Here is an 18,033-nt window from a genome sequence, read left to right on the forward strand (position 1 = left end):
GTCTGACATCAATCAATCAGTCAAAAGCTCTTTGGACAGGTCATTACAGGTGATTGAGACATGAGGGCTGGCCTTTCCTCTGTGTTTGCACCTGTTGTCTTTTTGAATCCCCCCCAGTGCCTCTTGTTCTGTATGTCAGGGGTTTTCAAAGCTCTCCTCGGGGACCCCCAGACAATTCACAAGTTGAATCAGGTGTGCTAGCTCTGGAATTGATCAAATGAACGGCTGGGGGTCCCAGAGGAGAGGTTTAAAAACCACTGCTGTAGGTGACTGTTGACTCCAAGGCCTCTGTCTGTGTACTAACTTGTACCTGACTCAATGTTGGTCCGGTTCCAAATCTTTGCTGTTCATTCTCTCTGTAACTGGCTCTGTTGTCTCTCTCAGATGACATAGTGTGGCCTGATGGAGATGAGGTCCTGCCTGCTGATGCCCAAGGACTGATATCAACCCTGCTACAGACCAATCCACTGATGAGGCTGGGTACAGGTACTACAACAGGGCTTCTCAAACTTGTTCTGCACACGACAAAAGGCCCTTAGTTGACACTAAAAGTTTAGCTTGTATTCTATACCCATTTAAAGATTTTCTCAGGGGACCTAATTTCAACTTGGTCCCTCCCGACACCTAGTTTCTGAACCAATGTGCTAGAATTTAAGAATGTTCCTCCTGTTTCTGCTGTAGTCTACTGTCATAATCTTACCAAACACAACCTTGTTTGTCAAGGCAATGCATTGATGAACACAGATTTTACTAGGATGTGCCACCACTGGCCGTAGCCGGGAGTCCCATAGGACTGCACACAATTGGCCCAGTGTCGTCCAGATTAGGGGAGGGTTTGGCTGGGGGTGCTTTACTTGGCTCATCGTGCTGTAGCACCTCCTTGTGGCAGGCCGGATGCCTGCAGGCTGACCCTGGTCGCCAGTTGAACGGTGTTTCCTCCGACACATTGGTGCGGCTGGCTTCCGGGTTAAGCTGGCGGGTGTTAAGGAGCGCGGTTAGGCAGGTCATGTTTCAGAGGACACATGACTCCACCTTCAACTCTCCCGAGTCCATTGGGGAGTTGCAGCGATGAGACAAGATCGAATAGGGGGGTACATTTTTGGGGGAAATTATAATAACAACAGTCTGGCACACAGCAGGCTACTCTCCCTAGGTATCTGATATTCCTGCTTACTGTGTGTAATGAATCATGCCATAATTATTCACATTTTAACCTTTGTTTATGTATTACTCCAACTACCATGGCCCAGGGCCATATGCTCTTCCGAGGCCTACATTCTTAGAGCTGATCTTGTTGTTGGTATTATTCCTCTGTGCCCCCAGGGGGAGCGTTTGAGGTGAAGCAGCACTCGTTCTTCTCTGACCTGGACTGGAACAGTCTACTGAGACAGAAGGCAGAGTTCATACCTCACCTGGAGTCAGAAGAGGACACCAGCTACTTCGACAGTGAGTGCCGTTACCTGTGTATTTAATGCCAATACAGCACACTGGCTGCATTTACACAGGCAGCCCAATTCTGATACTTTGCCCAATTGGCCAAAAACTTATCTGATTGATCAAAATACATAGAATTGGAAAAAGATCCGAATTGGGCTCCATGTGTAAAGCAAATGAGTCTTTGATCTTTGATACGGGTTATCTCATGGTAAAACTCAGCCAAGCCAGAGAGTGGTTCTCCCAAAGCGTTGCAGCGACTTTGAAAAGTATAAGCAGAGGAGAGAGAACGCCAAGGCTAGGGACGTTAAATTATTTATGAAAACTAAGACTCTCTCTCGCGCTCTCTCTTTCTCTCTCTTTCTCGCCATCTCTCTCTCTCTGTCTCTCTCTCTGTTTCCCTCTCTCTTCTCCTGTCCTCCCTCAGCCCGTTCAGATCGTTATCACCACATCAATGCGTACGATGAGGATGACACCAACGATGATGATGAGCCTGTTGAGATCAGACAGTTCTCCTCCTGCTCCCCTCGCTTCAGCAAGGTACACAGACACACACACACACACACACACTTATGGTTGGGGAGTAACTGATTACATTACAAAACACTAATAGATTAAAGATACTTTTGACAAACTAGATGATTACTTCTTGGATTACTTTTAAAGTAGTATGGCTTCCCTTGAGCAAATTAGAGTTAAGTTCAAGGGCCAGCAACCGATTTCTCACCTTGTCGGCTCTTCGAACCAGTGATCTTTCAGTTACCGGCCAAACACTCTAACCGTTAGGCTACCTCCCACTCTAGGTAACTAGTAACTGTAGCGGATTACATTTAAAAAGGAACCTACCCAACCCTGCACACACACACGTGCCACACACACTCCTCTGGCTGCCCATGCTTCAGCAAGGTCATTTTCTCTCTTCATCTCCCCTTACTTAACGGTGTCTTCTAGCTATCCCATCTCATTTTTCATCCTGGCTCTCTCTCTCCCTCACTCTCTCTTTATCCCTCCTCTTTTTGTCCACCTCATAGTTTGAATCCCTATTATCCTGTCATCCTGTCGTTATACCATCTTTCCTTCTATATTATCTCTCTCTCTCTGCTGCCCTCCTTTTGTCCTTCACCTGTCCCTTCCTCCTCCTCTCTGTTCTCCTGTATGGGTGGGGACTAATGAAGGGTCTCTTGTGGGAATGAGTAGGGCTGTGTGTGTGTGTGTGTGTGTGTGTGTGTGTGTGTGTGTGTGTGTGTGTGTGTGTGTGTGTGTGTGTGTGTGTGTGTGTGTGTGTGTGTGTGTGTGTGTGTGTGTGTGAAGGGTCTCTTGTATAAATGGAGAGGGCTAAGGGCTCTATTACAGTAGCAGTGCATTGGTGGAGAGACCTGATTAGAGTCTAGAACACTGCCTGCTAGTCTCAAAGCATACACACGGACCCATGTACACAAACACACACACACAGAGAGAGTACAAGTGGTGATGCAGGTGGCTGCATCACCACTTGGTACGGCAACTGCAAGGCACCCGACCACAAGGTGCTACAGAGGGTGGTGAGCACTGGGGCCGAGCTCCCTCCCTATATAATAGGCGGTGTCAGAGGAAGGCCCAATAAATTGTCAGACTCCAGCCACCCAAGTCATAGACTGTTCTCTCTGCCACCGCACAAGCGGTACCGAGGCACCAAGTCAGGAACCAACAGGACCCTGAACAGCTTCTACCCCCAAGCCATAAGACTGCTAAACAAGCCTGCTAAATGGCTACCCGGGCTACCTGCATTGACCATCTCTTGCACTGACTCTATGCACACACACTGGACTCTACACACAGACTCACAGATATTTACACCAGTGGCGGTCGGTGCCATTTAAGATGAGGCATGGCCTTATTTATTTTACAGCATATTGGATGACTGTCCTTCATATTCCATTCAACCAGCTCAATGTAACATCGATAGGTTTAGGCTACTACATGATACATTTTCTCTATACCTATCATGAGGTTGCTACAACCTAGCCTATGAATGAAAGTTTACAATGTAGGTGCACAGGTCGAGAGAAAAATGTGAGTAGTCAAGTTGACTGACAGTGACACATTCAATACCAACTTGCTCACTCTTGCCTGCATCTAGCTTATTTAGAGTGTAATCGTTAGTCCAACAGTTGCAAATGAGAGTTTCTATTGGGCAAATAAAGGTATGTTTATTCCCGTTTCGTTCTGTTGAAGAAAGGTTTTTCAACAGAATCGGCAGAATTAATACACCCCTGATCACACACAAACACAGTTCACTTTCATAGCAGCCACATACAAACAGCATGATCACTTTGCTCATTAATTCCTTCTAGCAACTACGCGCTCTCCTCCTCTCAGCTTTTCCCTTCGCTTGTGGACAACAGTGCATAACACATCAGCTGTCTGTGATCAGGTGAAAAACCTTTCAAGCCAAACCATAATATCATAACCGCTAACTGCTACACACAGCCTACATCATTGTCACCATATTAGCTAACATCATAGTCAACATAGCTACTAGAACTAACGCGTTAATATAAACCTGCTACAATCATACAGCACAGTGTATAGTCAGCAAGCATTTAGCAGTTACACCAGTGGGCCCTGGTGGCAATAAATTCATATAACAAAAAGCTTACCTTCCAGTGTTCCAGTGTTGGCTAGCCATAGCCAGCAAGCTAACATAGAATCCCTTTCTGTTTGAGCCAGGTTTTTGAGTAGGTTGAAGTATCTCGCTGTTGAACAATTGTCTTTCTCTCTCTTTGAGTCAACTACTCACCACATTTTATGCACCAAAGTGCTAGATAGCTGTAGCTTCTGCTTTCAGTACTAGATTCGTTCTCTGATCCTCTGATTGGGTGCACAACATGTCAGTTCATGCTGCAAGAACTCTGATAGGTTGTAGGATATTCTCCGTAAGTTGTCATAATTACTGTGTAAGTCTATGGAAGGGGGTGAGAACCATGAGCCTTCTAGGTTTTGTATTGAAGTCAATGTACCCAGAGGAGGACGGAAACTAGCTGTCCTCCGGCTACATCATGGTGCTATCCTAAGAGTGCTGTTGAGGCTACTGTAGAACTTTATTGCAGAACAGTGTATTTTAATCAATTATTTGGTGACGTAAATATATATTTAGTATAACTTTATCTAAAAGGGATAACTTTTTTAATGTTTCACTATTTTAATTTTTCAGAAATTCACTGAGGGGGATGGTCCTCCCCCTCCTCTGCGGAGCCTCCACTGACTTAAACTAACACCCCACCACACACATACACACACACTACTACATACACCCACACACTCATAAGATGCACACACATGCATACTGACGCCACACACACACGTTTACACACACACACACACACACACACACACACAAGCTTCTGCTACAGTCTATTATCTATCCTGTTGCCAAGTCAATTTACCCCTCCCTATATGTACATATCTACCTCAGTTACCTTGTATTCCTGCACATCGACTCGCTGCTGCTACTCCCTGTATATAGACATGTTATTTTGACTCATTATTGTTATTCGTTATTCACTGTGTATTTATTACTCATGTCACTATTTACATTTGTTATATTATTTTGTATCTTTACCTTGAACTGCATTGTTGGAAAAAGTACCGTAAGTAAGCATTTCCCTGTTAGTCTACAACTGTAGTAAAATGTGATTTGATTTATTACAGTAGTTTATATTAGAAGCCAATGTACATATCACAGTACAGCTCATGTTATGGCCACTGCTTCAGTTACCATGGTGCTGAATACTCTTTAGCCTTGTTTTAAAGCACTGTTCTTGTTGTTAAGCTGGTCTCCCACACACACCAGCATACTCACAGCTCATTTACGAGACCTTGCCGTGTGTGTGTGCGAGTGTGTGTGTCTGTGTGCGTGTTGTACGTATTAGCTGAAGCACCCACCTACTTTGTATTACATGTAAAGTAGTTGACTCTAGCCTATCCTTATTTAAATGCAGTTGTTGTAAGTTAATTAGCTCCGCAATCTTTCTATCTACAGTATGTAACTGACTATCATGTTCTATGTTTGGCTTAAGGCTTAAGGGTAGTGATGATGAGTGTTTTAACCAACTTGCTTCCTTTCTTTATGTTCAGGCCATGTATTCATAAAGTGTTTCAGAGTAGGATCAGCAGTGTGGCTCAGATTTGGACTCTCTACATGGCCCCTCTGCAGGTATACAGCAGCATGGAGCACCTGTCCCAGTTGGAGCAGAAGGCCCCCTCAGTGACTCGACGGGAACACAAGGGCTCCCGGGAGGACAACAGGGGGAAGAGAGAGAGTCTGGGAAGCTTCCCTATCAGGGACAAGAGCTGGAGGACCGGTTCACCTGAGATGTGAGTTTGGTGGGTTGAGGGAGAGAGAGAGAGATGGGGGGGATTTTATGTCTGAGTTTCATACACAGGTTGGTTTATAGAATTGAGATCCACTGTCTATAATTGACTCTAGTGAGTGTGAGAGTGTGATTGTGTGAACTCTCATGCTGAGCTCCTGTATTGGGGAAGTGTCAGAACCTAAGGCGGTGGTAGCAGCCATTAAATCATCCAAACAGAGAGATGTTAACACTAACTTTAAGGGGGTATACATAGGCATTCATGAAATGTATACAAGTCATGACACCTTTATACCAACATTCACAACACATTGATTCAACATCAGTTTAAATACGTTTTCAAAATAAAAGTCCCTTAGCATTGGGAATAATAGCCTCTTCTCTTCTCCTGGCCCCTCAAAGGAAGCGTCTGTCCGGTTCTGAGTCCCTTTACATGGACGGTGACTCCAGCCCTCCCCTCGGGGCCCGGCGCCGTTTCTCCGCCCTCATGGACACGCATCGCTTCGCCTCACAGCAGGAGGACAACCCAGACCCCCTGACACGCCAGCCCCCTGTCAAGGCCAGGGGGACTTCACTGGAGGTGGCCTCCGTTCCCTCCACACCCCCCTCCACCCCCAGCACCACCCCTGACCCAAAGGAGGAACATGTAGGAGGTGAGTGAGTGAGTGAGTGAGTGAGTGAGTGAGTGAGTGAGTGAGTGAGTGAGTGAGTGAGTGAGTGAGTGAGTGAGTGAGTGAGTGAGTGAGAGAGAGAGAGAGAGAGAGAGAGAGAGAGAGAGAAGAGGTTTGTTTCACTTGTATTGTCACCGGACAAACTGGTGATTTTATCAGGTGAGGTGACAATTGAAAAGTCAGTAGAAAGTGATGATGTGTATAGATTGTAAGTAAGCCAAGAGAGGACCATTAGCTAAGCTCCAACAATATACTTGAGACTGGAGAGTAATATTTTTGTCCGCCAACAGAGAAACCACCAAGCCCAGGCGAGACTCTGGGAGCCACGCCCACTCCATCCACTACTCCTGGACCTACATCAGCCAATAGGGAGCTGGGGGCAGGACCTGTGTATGACCCCCTGGGCCCCCGGGCCACGAATGACCTGGTCCTCCGCAGGGCGAGACACCAGCAGATGTCTGGAGACACAGGGGAGAAGAGGAACTCACGGCCTGGCAACAAGGTTATCAAGTCAGCCTCGGCCACAGCCCTATCTGTCATCATACCTGCAGGTAACTATGCTGAATTGTTATGTGTTGTTTCTGTCTTGAGTAGCTTTATATGTATTTTAATAATCAAATACATTTAATCAGGCAGTCAATTAATCACTATGGCCTCCTGCCACTAGAGGGTGCTGTGAGCTGCGATGTTACTCTAATGCTGAGTTTACACAGAATACTTCAAACCACATGATGAAATAGTACACTGTAATATGTGTATCTCTATGCCTAAAACTTTCCTTACTCTTTTTCTTACCCACAATCACTTCCATTCTCTCCCAATTTGTCATTCCTTCATCTTTCCCCTTTCCATTACTCCTCTCCCTAACATTCTCCCCCCCACCACAGTAGACCAGTACGTCCACAGTCACAGCTCCCCCTTGGCCAGCCCCATGTCCCCCCGCTCCCTGTCTTCCAACCCCTCCTCCCGGGACTCGTCACCCAACCGTGACTACTGTCCAGCCCCCGCCGTCAGCGTGCTGCGCTCTCCCATCACCATCCACCGCTCAGGGAAGAAGTACGGATTTACCCTCAGGGCGATACGGGTCTACATGGGAGATACGGATGTTTACAGTGTCCATCACATCATCTGGGTGAGGAGAGGGGGAGGAGAAGGGGGAGGGGTGGATTAATTCATTAATTAACTTGAGAAAGGTATACACTATCCTATTTATTGATTGACAATGTATCCTTGTCCAATGGCAGCACGTGGAGGATGGAGGCCCCGCCCAGGAAGCAGGTCTGTGTGCTGGTGACCTCATCACCCATGTAAATGGGGAGTCTGTCCACGGATTGGTCCACACGGAAGTGGTGGAACTCATTCTAAAGGTATGATGGAAGAAGAGACTGAGTTCTACAATAGACTTTGTTGATATGCGTAGGTTTGCGTAACATCCATGCTCATTGTTGGTCTCTTAAGCTATGATTAAGGGTGTTATTTGTCAATGTAGATGTGAAGGAGGTCGTTCTGTGACCATGCTCATGTGATGAGTAACTTGCCTGCATACAAGCGTTGGCTCCCTGAGCTAGTGCCCAGGCTTTAGCTCAGCAGGCTAACCTAGACTTGTGGCATGCAGAAAACCTGTGATCAAACCCCAGTCAGTCACATAGACGTGGCTCATCATCATTCTGTGTGCCCCTGCAGAGTGGCAACAAGGTGACAGTGACCACCACACCGTTTGAGAACACCTCCATCAAGGTGGGTCCGGCACGCAAGTCCAACTACAAGTGCAAGATGGCCCGGCGCAATAAGAGGCCCATCGGCAAAGAGGGACAAGAGAGGTACTGTAGTATGGCACTCTCATTTACAGTAGCTGTTATCGTGTATGCTGTAACATGGACAAGAACAGTTACATGTATTTATTCAGCATTCTGCTAATACGTTTCAGTATCTCTCCATGTTATACATTGCAAAACTTTTTTTTTAATGAAAACGATTCTCTACTACCCTCTCCTACTCCATCCCCTATCCCTCTGTCCCCCTCCTCCCTCTCTCCTCTCTACAGTAAGAAGCATAGCTCCCTGTTCAGGAAGATCACTAAACAGTCTAACCTGCTCCACACCAGCCGCAGCCTGTCTTCTCTGAACCGCTCTCTGTCGTCCAGTGACAGTCTACCAGGTTCTCCCTCCCACAACCTGTCAGCCCGCTCCCCTACACAGCAGGGATACAGGTCCACACCTGAGTCCTCCTACCTGGGTGAGTAACAGACCTGAGGGGTACACTACAAAGCAGCATCAATGAGTTAGCCAGCTAACTTGCCTAACTATTCTAAAATACATTTTTTTTTAAAGATAAGCTTGAAATGTACGTGGTCTAATTGACTCAAACACATACCTAAGTTTAGCTTTCTTAATGAACTAGAAAATCAATAGTTATTTCTGGTTGTTTATGGAAGTTAGCTGGCTAACTCTTTGATCCCACTTTGTAGTATACTCTTCAGGGTTCCAAATTGTATTTGTTTTCTTTGAAGTAAATAGAGTGTTTGAGATTGTCAGATGAGTGTCAGATGGTCAGGGTTTGGGAACCAGTGTTGGTTCCATTGCACCAGGCAAGCTGAATCAAACATTGTAATCCCAGTTGTGGCTGAACTGATTATTAATCTGTAGCTGAAGAATCTGTTTTTCCCTCTTCCTCTCTCACCTTTCTTCTCTCTTCTTGTCTCTCTTTCTCTACCCCTCTCTCTTTTCTCTCTATCTTCACTGTAACCTCTCTCTTGTCTTTCTCTTTCCTCTCCCCCAGGTGTGTCCTCTCAGAGCAGCTCTCCTGCCTCCAGCACCCCCAACTCCCCTGCCGCCTCCCAGCACATGCGCCCCAGCTCCCTGCACGGCCTCTCCCCCAAGCTGCACCGCCAGTACCGCTCGGCCCGCTGCAAGTCTGCCGGCAACATCCCCCTCTCCCCCTTAGCCCACACACCATCCCCCACCCAGTCCTCCCCTCCCCCACTCCCGGGCCACACCATCGGTAGCTCCAACACCACCCAGACCTTCCCTGCCGGGGCAAAGCTCCACTCATCACCACCCGTGGTCCGCCCCAGGCCCAAGTCCGCCGAGCCGCCCCGTTCCCCACTCCTCAAGAGGGTCCAGTCGGCAGAGAAGCTCACCTCGCCGCTGTCTCATTCCCAGTCGTCGAGTGGTGGGGTGGGAGGGCCTCTGAGGAAACACAGCCTGGAGGTATTGTGAATGTGGCGGTCTGAGATGTGTATTAGAGGTGTGACACATGGGGAACGTGTGCTATGGGTGTATTATGAATGTGTCCAGTTTGTAATGTACAGTATAGTGTTGATTTAGTATTTTCATCTCATTTATTAGTTTAAGTATACACGGGGAAGACATTTAAATACAGTTAAAACAACACATTGGGAATTAAAAGAACTTGAGTCTTTTTTAGTAGACCTACTGTATACAGCATCACTATGTGTCTAAGACAATTTCCCCCTAAATAAAAGTTTATCCTATCCTATCCTAGGTCCAGCACTCTGACTTGTACCGCAAGGACCAGTTCCACTGTTGCGAGCTGGGGCTCCAGAGTTTGTTGGAGACGGAAGGGGAGAATCTACCACCTCCGAACCCCCCACTGCTGCCCTCCGCCCCAGGCCCCCAGGGTTCATCTACAGGGGCAACTACCACGACACCAGAGACGGGGGTGCTCAAGCCGATGAGGAAGTTAGGGAGGCAAGAGTCGCCGCTGAGTAGGGATACACTGCTGGCTGGTAGGGAGAGGGAAAGAGAGAGAGAGAGGAAGAGAGAGAGAGAAAGATCGAGGGAGAGGGTGGGAGAGATCATTATGGCTTATAGCAACAGGACAACAACCGTCCCAGAGAGGTCACCTAACCGAGGAGGAGGAGTCACAACAGATAATCACCAATCAATAGCTAGAAAACCCTCAACCAGTGAGCATACCTTTAGCCCTCAGAGTAGCCCCACCTACAGAGCCCAATCCAGCCAATCGCCAAATCTGGATTCCATCAAAACTACAAGTCCCAAAACTACAAGTCCCATTACTCCCACTGGGTCACCAGGTATATTTAGGGGCCATCCAGAAGGAGCAGAGAAGAGCCAGCGTCAGACAAACATGTCTATCAAGCAACAGAGCCTCCGAACAGCCGTGAGTACAAGCCCTCTCAGCCAAGACTCCCAGGAGAATTACGGAGAGGACAGAACGGAACCAAAGCTAAATGGAGACAACAAGGTGTGTCCTCCTCCCAGGCCCAGCATGCCCTGTGGGGGCCCTCTAGGGAGAGGCACTAGTCCAGACAGAGGCATGGGTATGGGTGGATCATCAATAACGTCAGGGTCTACAGGTATGTTCAAGGCTAGTAGTAAACCATCAGGAATAGTAGGAGAGAGCCTGAGAAAGAATGGAGCCGAGAACAATGGCTCTCCAAGAACTTCAGAACTGGGGTTGAGAAGCCCCAAAAGCCCCAAACCTCCAGCCAGGGCCCTGGCTCCAGCTGTCCCACCCCACGGACAACCCCTCTCCCTGGGCAAGGTGAGGCAGGGCCTGGGGCCTGTCAACTGCTACCGAGGGACCCTGGACTGGGAGGATAAATGTCGGCTGGAGGTAGTGGAAGAACACTCTCCATCCCCCTCCCCCTCCCCCACAGGCGTCACCCCCTCGCTCTGCGCACCCTCCTTCTGTCCAGGCAGGTCCAGGCCTGTTTCCCCCGGCGACAAGACCAGCTTTGTCACCCAGCTGACCAGTGCCGCTAAATTGGTTCTGGGGCCTATAAAGGGGTCAATGGTGTCCCAGTCCCAGGAGGGGCCCAAGGGGAAGGAGCTGAAAGACATGCCCAAGCCGGGTGAGGAGAAGCAAGGTGCCTCGGCAGGAAAGTCTGAGGCTTCGTCCGGACTCGGAGTCCGGATGGTTGGCGGTGGCACCACAGTGGCCCAAAGTCCAGCTAACTCTGTTCCTCAGTCTGATAAGGCGAACACAGGTAGCCACCCCCCCAAATTGTAACCCTTCTATCTGAAAGGAGTTTAGAGAGGGGGGCATTGAGAAATGAGATGCCTTTTCAGATTTCTAGAACAATTCCACAATGTCAAGCACTTAAGACGACATTCCAGTTCTAGAAAAGAATATCAACATGGTATTGACTTATCTGTAACCATGAGTGAGCAGAACTATTGTAAAGGTGCTGTTACGGCCATTTTCTATTATACAGTTAGTATATATTAAGAAAACGCTCCACTTTATGAACTATTAGATATCTATAACAGATCTGTATGTATGTATGTGAAATGAATGCATGTCATGTGGTACATTTTGTGTGTTTCTAGAATAAAAAGGAGTGAAAAGTGCTTTACTGATCAAAACATGCTGAATACTGTGAAACACCAAATCCAGTTACTTACTCGTTTTTTCTATCTCGACTAAACGACCAATCACTTCTGTTTCTGTAATTCACTCAAATAAACGTAATCACAAGCAGAGGGTATGCTGAGTCACAATCAAGTCATTACAACCTTGACAGCAACAACAACAAAACACTAAATCCAATCGGCCACTGTAGATTTGTCTTCGGAAAGTAAATGACTAAATTACTACTGTAAAAGACAATGACGCGGCCACTAGATTTTATCTTTAGAAAGACACTCGACTGGGCCACACAGGACCAATGACTACTGTAGTTTTCTGTTACTACTGTAAGGCCACCCATGACAAAGAATTATGGTCCAACACTACACTCACTGAAGTCCTCAGTTGATTAGCATAGCCAGATTAGCATAGCATGCTGTCAGTGAATGTCTGTAAGTGAAGGATGAAGTGAAACAACCTTGAGTTAGTTCTGGGTGAATCTTGAAGGCTATGGCACATTTGTGTGCCATGGATTGCGTCCGAAATGGCATCCTATTTCCTATAAAGTGGACTGCTTTTGATCAGAGCCCCTGTGGTAGTGCACTATATGGGGAATAGGGTGCATTTGGTGCCTTGGTAAAGAAGAGTAAAGCTCCTCTGACAGTTCTGAAGCTCAGAGCGCTTATCTCTACAGAACAGGACTACTACTGCAGCCCACACACACACACACACACACACTGGTGTAAGCGGAGTTGATATTCATGGATTTAAATCCCATACCCCTGTGGTGGATGATTTGGGCTGTGTGCGTGTGTGCGTACCCCAATGTGTGTGTGTTTCAGGGATGGGCTCAGTAAGCCAGAAACTATATAGAAACGAACAGAATCCAAACTTGAATAACATTGATAAATTAGAATAATTGTATTTTGTTGTGAATAAAATGATCTGTTACTTGATCCTGACTGCACAGCTACGGTAAGGAGATTACTGTAAATATCTGTAAAGACTATGGCTCTACTATTCGTACGTTCTAATTGTCACTCATCATGTTTTGTTTTGGACCAAAAAGGTGAAGAAGAAAAAGCAGGTGTAAATGGATGTAGCATATTTAATAGATGTAAAATGCATATTAAGGGCTTTATGGATGGATAAGGTTTTTCATTCTTTGATGTCAAATGTTCGCTTGCTGTTGCTGTTATCGTTTATCCATCTGTTTTTCTATTAACCTTATTTTCATATTGGATTCCTTCCTAATTCTGGTGTCGGGTATCTGAGAGTTTAACTGTCTGTTTTTAGCCTGGGTGCCACTCTGTTTCTTGCCAACTCTGTATGGAATTGTCATGTCAAACAATGGCAATGGAGTAGGCAAAATCACAAACAGATCTGGGACCAGGCTAGTCAGTGTGGTGAAATAATAATATGACTATGTTTCACTCACCACAGTAGGATTCACTGTAAGTTGAGCACTACAACTGTATGTGTGTTATGATAATACACTGTGCATTATTTCAATGGTGAAATTATGATGATCTCTCTCTCTCTCTCTCTCTCTCTCTCTCTCATGTATCTTCTCTATCAAACATGTAACACCCATAATCTTTATGCGAATGATTGGCAAATGTTTGTTAGTGGGTGAAGAATATCAGATGTTGGAATTAGTCTGGTAGAATATGCAAGCTTTTATGTACTACATTACTTGGCTACTTTTCAGAAGACTTTCTGACTGCAGCTTATAACTTGGACCATACCGCCCCCTTATGGTGTGTGTATATATACAGTACCAGTCAAATGTTTGGACACACTTACACGTTCCACGGTTTTTCTTTATTTTTACTATTTACTACATTGTAGAATAATAGTAAAGACATCAAAACGATGAAATAACACATATGGAATCATGTAGTAACCAAAAAAGTGTTAAATTTATCAAAATATATTTTATAATTGAGATTCTTCAAAGTAACCACCCTTTGCCTTGATGACAGCTATGCACTCTCTTGGTGTTCTCTCAACCAGCATCATGAGGTAGTCACCTGGAATGCATATGAATTAACAGGTGTGCCTTGTTAAAAGTTAATTTGTGGAATTTCTTTCCTTCTTAATGCGTTTGAGCCAATCAGTTGTGTTGTGACATGGTTGGGGTGGTATACAGAAGATAGCCCTATTTGGTAAAAGACCACTTACATATTATGGCAAGAACAGATCAAATAAGCAAAGAGAAATGACAGTCCAACATTACTTTTAAGACATGAAGGTCAGTCAATCCTAAAAATGTCAAGAACCCTGACAGTTTCTTCAAGTGCAGTTTCAAAAACCATCAAGCGCTATGATAAAACTGGCTCTCATGAGGACTGCCAAAGGAAAGGAGTTACCTCTGCTGCAGAGAATAAGTTCATTAGAGTTAACTGCACCTCAGAAATTGCATCTCAACATCAACTGTTCAGAGGAGACTCTGTGAATCAGGCCTTCATGGTCGAATTCCTGCAAAGAAACCACTACCCTACCAATAATAAGAAGAGACTTGCTTGGGCCAGGAAACACGAGCAGTGGACATTAGACCGGTGGAAATATGTCCATTGGTGTGATGAGTCCAAATTTGGGATTTTTTTGGTTCCAACCGCCGTGTCTTTGTGAGATGCAGAGTAGCTGAATGGAAAATCCCTGGAATGAGTAGGTGTGTCCAAACTTTTCACTGGTACTGTATATATATAAAACATTGTTCCATATCATAATCATTATGCCATGTAATTTAACATAGTTTATTCAAAATAAATATCTCATTTTATACTATTATGGAGTTTATTATCATCATATCTGAGAGCTACATATTGTTGTAATGACAGGTCAAGGTACTTAATATAGCAAGATATATTTTAGGGATGCTGTTGTAATGAAGAGGCCTACGGCCGTGGCTTATTCAGACTTGAGATAAGAACACTTAACTTGGACTTAAGTCAAGAAATGTGGACTTAAATCGAGGTTTTATTGACTTAAATCCATGTTAACTACTTATCTCAAGTCTAAATTTGGCCCCTACTGAATATACAGTTGTCTCTTGTTTTGGTAGATAACTGGAATGTTTGCAGTAGTTTACAATTTATTCTTATTGTTATATGAATCATTCCACTTGTTGTTATTCTCTAACTGTTCAGAGATGGGTGGCTCTTTAGCGTTATTCTGTGACTGTTAGTTCTACCTTCAAATATAAAGGGAACCAGATAACATTTTGTCACATTTCCAATGTTATCAACCTGATCACTAAGGTGGTGTTTATTGTATTATAATCATTGAAACATCAGGAGTAGATAAGTTAGTCAAAGCTGGTCTGTGAAGAGAAAATACATGAACATTTTGAATAATAAACTCTCTCATTATTTGTATGTGAGGTTTTTTGCAGGCATATTTTACTCAAAACTTTGCATGGAGGAATTCCGTGGTATATAGAGATCTGTTTTATATGTTAATGGCAGATGGCAGAAAATGCACATCCTAATCATGATTATGATGAATTGTTTGAAATGCACTTTATATTTTCAAGCGTTTTTTTTTCTTCATTTCTAAGTGTTTGTTTTGGTATTGCTACAGTTATGTATTATCTGGGCGAAAATAAAATCTAAACTGTACTTAAACAAATATACAATTATATTTATTCACAATGGCCACCAACGATTAATATGTCTCATTCACCTCATTTGAAAATGTTATGTAGATAAAGGGCAAGTATGATGACATTACACCTTTCTCTTGTTGTTTGTCATTTCGGTGTGTCTTATTTACATTGAACATGTTGGTCCGTTACCATGTTGGTCCGCAGATGCTCTTATCAAGAGTTACTTACAGTCAGTATAGTCAACTAAGGTAGATACAGCAATCACATATTACAGTCATTGCGGGTATTTCTTCAATAAACCAGATATCAGCTAAATCAGTGCTAGTAAGAAAGGACCAATGGGAGCGTTAGTGCCAGAAAGACAAGTACAACAGTCTAATACTAGACACGTGAAGGGAAGAACGTGTAATACAATTCAGAAAATTTATCCAAACTTGAACTTCTGCCACCGTCATTTTCTTGTGCATACCGATAATAAATACAGAAGTGGAGCTCATAACGTCAGCCTATGATCTGCCCAACCTGGCTCCAGATGGCCAATGTTCAACAGCAAAAGGATACATAAACATTTTTATATTCTACAACCTTTGTTTTCCACATAACATCTTGTGTGAATTTATTAAAATTACTTAAGTCTAGTGTAACCTAACGTGCATTCATAACTACATTATGTCCATCCATAAAAATATATATAATTATATGCAGATCAACTAGGCTAAATGTAGTAAACTAGACAACAGAGACCTTTGGTATTAGTAGTAGTGGTTAATCATAATAAAATGCATGAACTAATTTCATTCACAATTTTACCGGTACTTATCTGTAGCCAACACCCCATGGACGTCAGATGCTTTACATAATGTCAGTGTAAAAATTGACCCTATGAAACGCGCACTATGCCTTGAAAAAAATATATATATTTTGATATAATAAATCATTCATTTTTATTACAAATTATACAGTACAACGAGAAACAGTAAACACAGAATTGTTGTATTACATAACAGATGACAGAAAAAGTGTCTACATTTGTCTCACTGCCCCCACTCTCTGATCATCGGTACTCTCTCTGATCACACTGATCGATCTTTTATCTCTCCAGATTAGACGAAAGACAGAATATCCACAGAGGGCATTCCCAGGCTCCATCACCACTGGCAGAGGCAGCCCCAGGCACTCCACCTGTCGCCTGTACTCATCCATCGCCTGGTCGAGAGCCTCCAGGGATAAAGGGTTGCTCAGGATTCCTGCGACGAGGGCCCATCTCCCCAAGAGCTGCTGGTCTATTCGTGGTGGATCCATGGGCTTAAGGAGGTCCTCACAGCCTAAAGCAGCAGCAGTTGATTGGCTAAAAGACAGGAAGTAGAGGAGAGTCGTGGCACATAGACCGAACATGGCTTCAGTGTCTAGGTCTCACTATATCTATGCACCAGTATATCACTAAATCAAATGTATTTATCAAGCCCTTTTTACATCAGCCGATGTCACAAAGTGCTATACAGAAACCCAGCCTAAAACCCCAAACAACAAGTAATGCAGATGTATATCTATTTACTGTGGGTCTATCTATATCTATAAAATCTACCATATGTATCACTATATGTTATATATTTCTATGTCTCAATATATCTATCTTATATATTTCTATATCTACAGTATCTATCTACTGTCTATGTGTCACTGATGTGTCTGTCTGTATCGAACACTGGTGCTTAGCTAGAGGGGTCCAGTCTTATACATGTAGCTCTCCTGTCATGCTATGGCACAATGTTCTTCAATATCAGAAAGTTCCCAGTTGCAACATAATGCCAGTAAAATGGCAATTTCCCCTGGCAAATCCAGGATTGCGAAATAAAAACAAGACTTTTTTGGTTTATCTATGTTTTGTGCACGCGTATTAAAAAATATTGACAAAAAAGAACAATTCAATATTAAAGTCAGGCAAGATCTCACATTACACACACCACTGTACACATATAAATAATATAAATCAAATAAAGGAGATGAGAGATTGCACTTTCTTTATACATTAGCAATAATATTTGAATGTACAAATACTTTTTTTTGTAATTTAAGAGATTAAGAGAATTCAAAAGACCTATAAAGTCATATGTAAAGTCTTAAAATCTGGGGACATTAAAAAAAGTAATTTATGAATATAGAATTTACTCATAAGTATCATAACATTAACAATGAATTCGAGTTTCTTATCTATGTTATTGGAATTTTTTTGAAAATATTTTTTGCTCAGGGTAAAGTTATATAGAGTCTTAGCTAGTTGAGAAATATACAACAAGATCATCCCAGAGTTCTACAATTATATGACTGAACGATATTTAGACAGCAGGCTTTTGGTAGTTTGCACGATTAGTCACATGACATGCTCAGGGGAGCATGACAAGGATATGCAGGACACGTTCATCTTAATAAAATGCATTATCTCATTTCATTCACACAGTTACACTAGGTCTTTACATCCCATAGACGCCAGCTTATTTACATAATATGACGAACGTCAATCTGTAAAATATTCGCCAATAAAACGCGCGCTATGATTTATTGTTAGGATTTAAATCAATATATTTGCTCGTTTCAGTAGGTTGACCAATCACGTTGTTAGTACAGCCTATCA

General features: G+C 43.9%; 1 protein-coding gene across 1 annotated transcript in view; it reads left to right on the plus strand.

The window, feature by feature from the left end:
• LOC115127769 (microtubule-associated serine/threonine-protein kinase 1-like) overlaps window positions 1–11,928 on the plus strand; it is a 69,088-nt gene extending 57,160 nt beyond the window's left edge. The window contains exons 16-27 of the mRNA XM_065001364.1: window positions 385–486; window positions 1,324–1,446; window positions 1,862–1,974; window positions 5,630–5,790; window positions 6,189–6,439; window positions 6,748–7,008; window positions 7,345–7,589; window positions 7,702–7,824; window positions 8,141–8,277; window positions 8,502–8,692; window positions 9,236–9,666; window positions 9,962–11,928. Coding sequence (XP_064857436.1) covers window positions 385–486; window positions 1,324–1,446; window positions 1,862–1,974; window positions 5,630–5,790; window positions 6,189–6,439; window positions 6,748–7,008; window positions 7,345–7,589; window positions 7,702–7,824; window positions 8,141–8,277; window positions 8,502–8,692; window positions 9,236–9,666; window positions 9,962–11,452 — 3,629 coding nt within the window. The 3' untranslated portion in view covers window positions 11,453–11,928. The remainder of the gene's footprint in view (window positions 1–384; window positions 487–1,323; window positions 1,447–1,861; window positions 1,975–5,629; window positions 5,791–6,188; window positions 6,440–6,747; window positions 7,009–7,344; window positions 7,590–7,701; window positions 7,825–8,140; window positions 8,278–8,501; window positions 8,693–9,235; window positions 9,667–9,961) is intronic.
• Window positions 11,929–18,033: the final 6,105 nt, after the last annotated feature.

This window comes from Oncorhynchus nerka, linkage group LG15, assembly GCF_034236695.1.
Source record: "Oncorhynchus nerka isolate Pitt River linkage group LG15, Oner_Uvic_2.0, whole genome shotgun sequence".
In the NCBI taxonomy this organism is placed as follows: Eukaryota; Metazoa; Chordata; class Actinopteri; order Salmoniformes; family Salmonidae; genus Oncorhynchus; species Oncorhynchus nerka.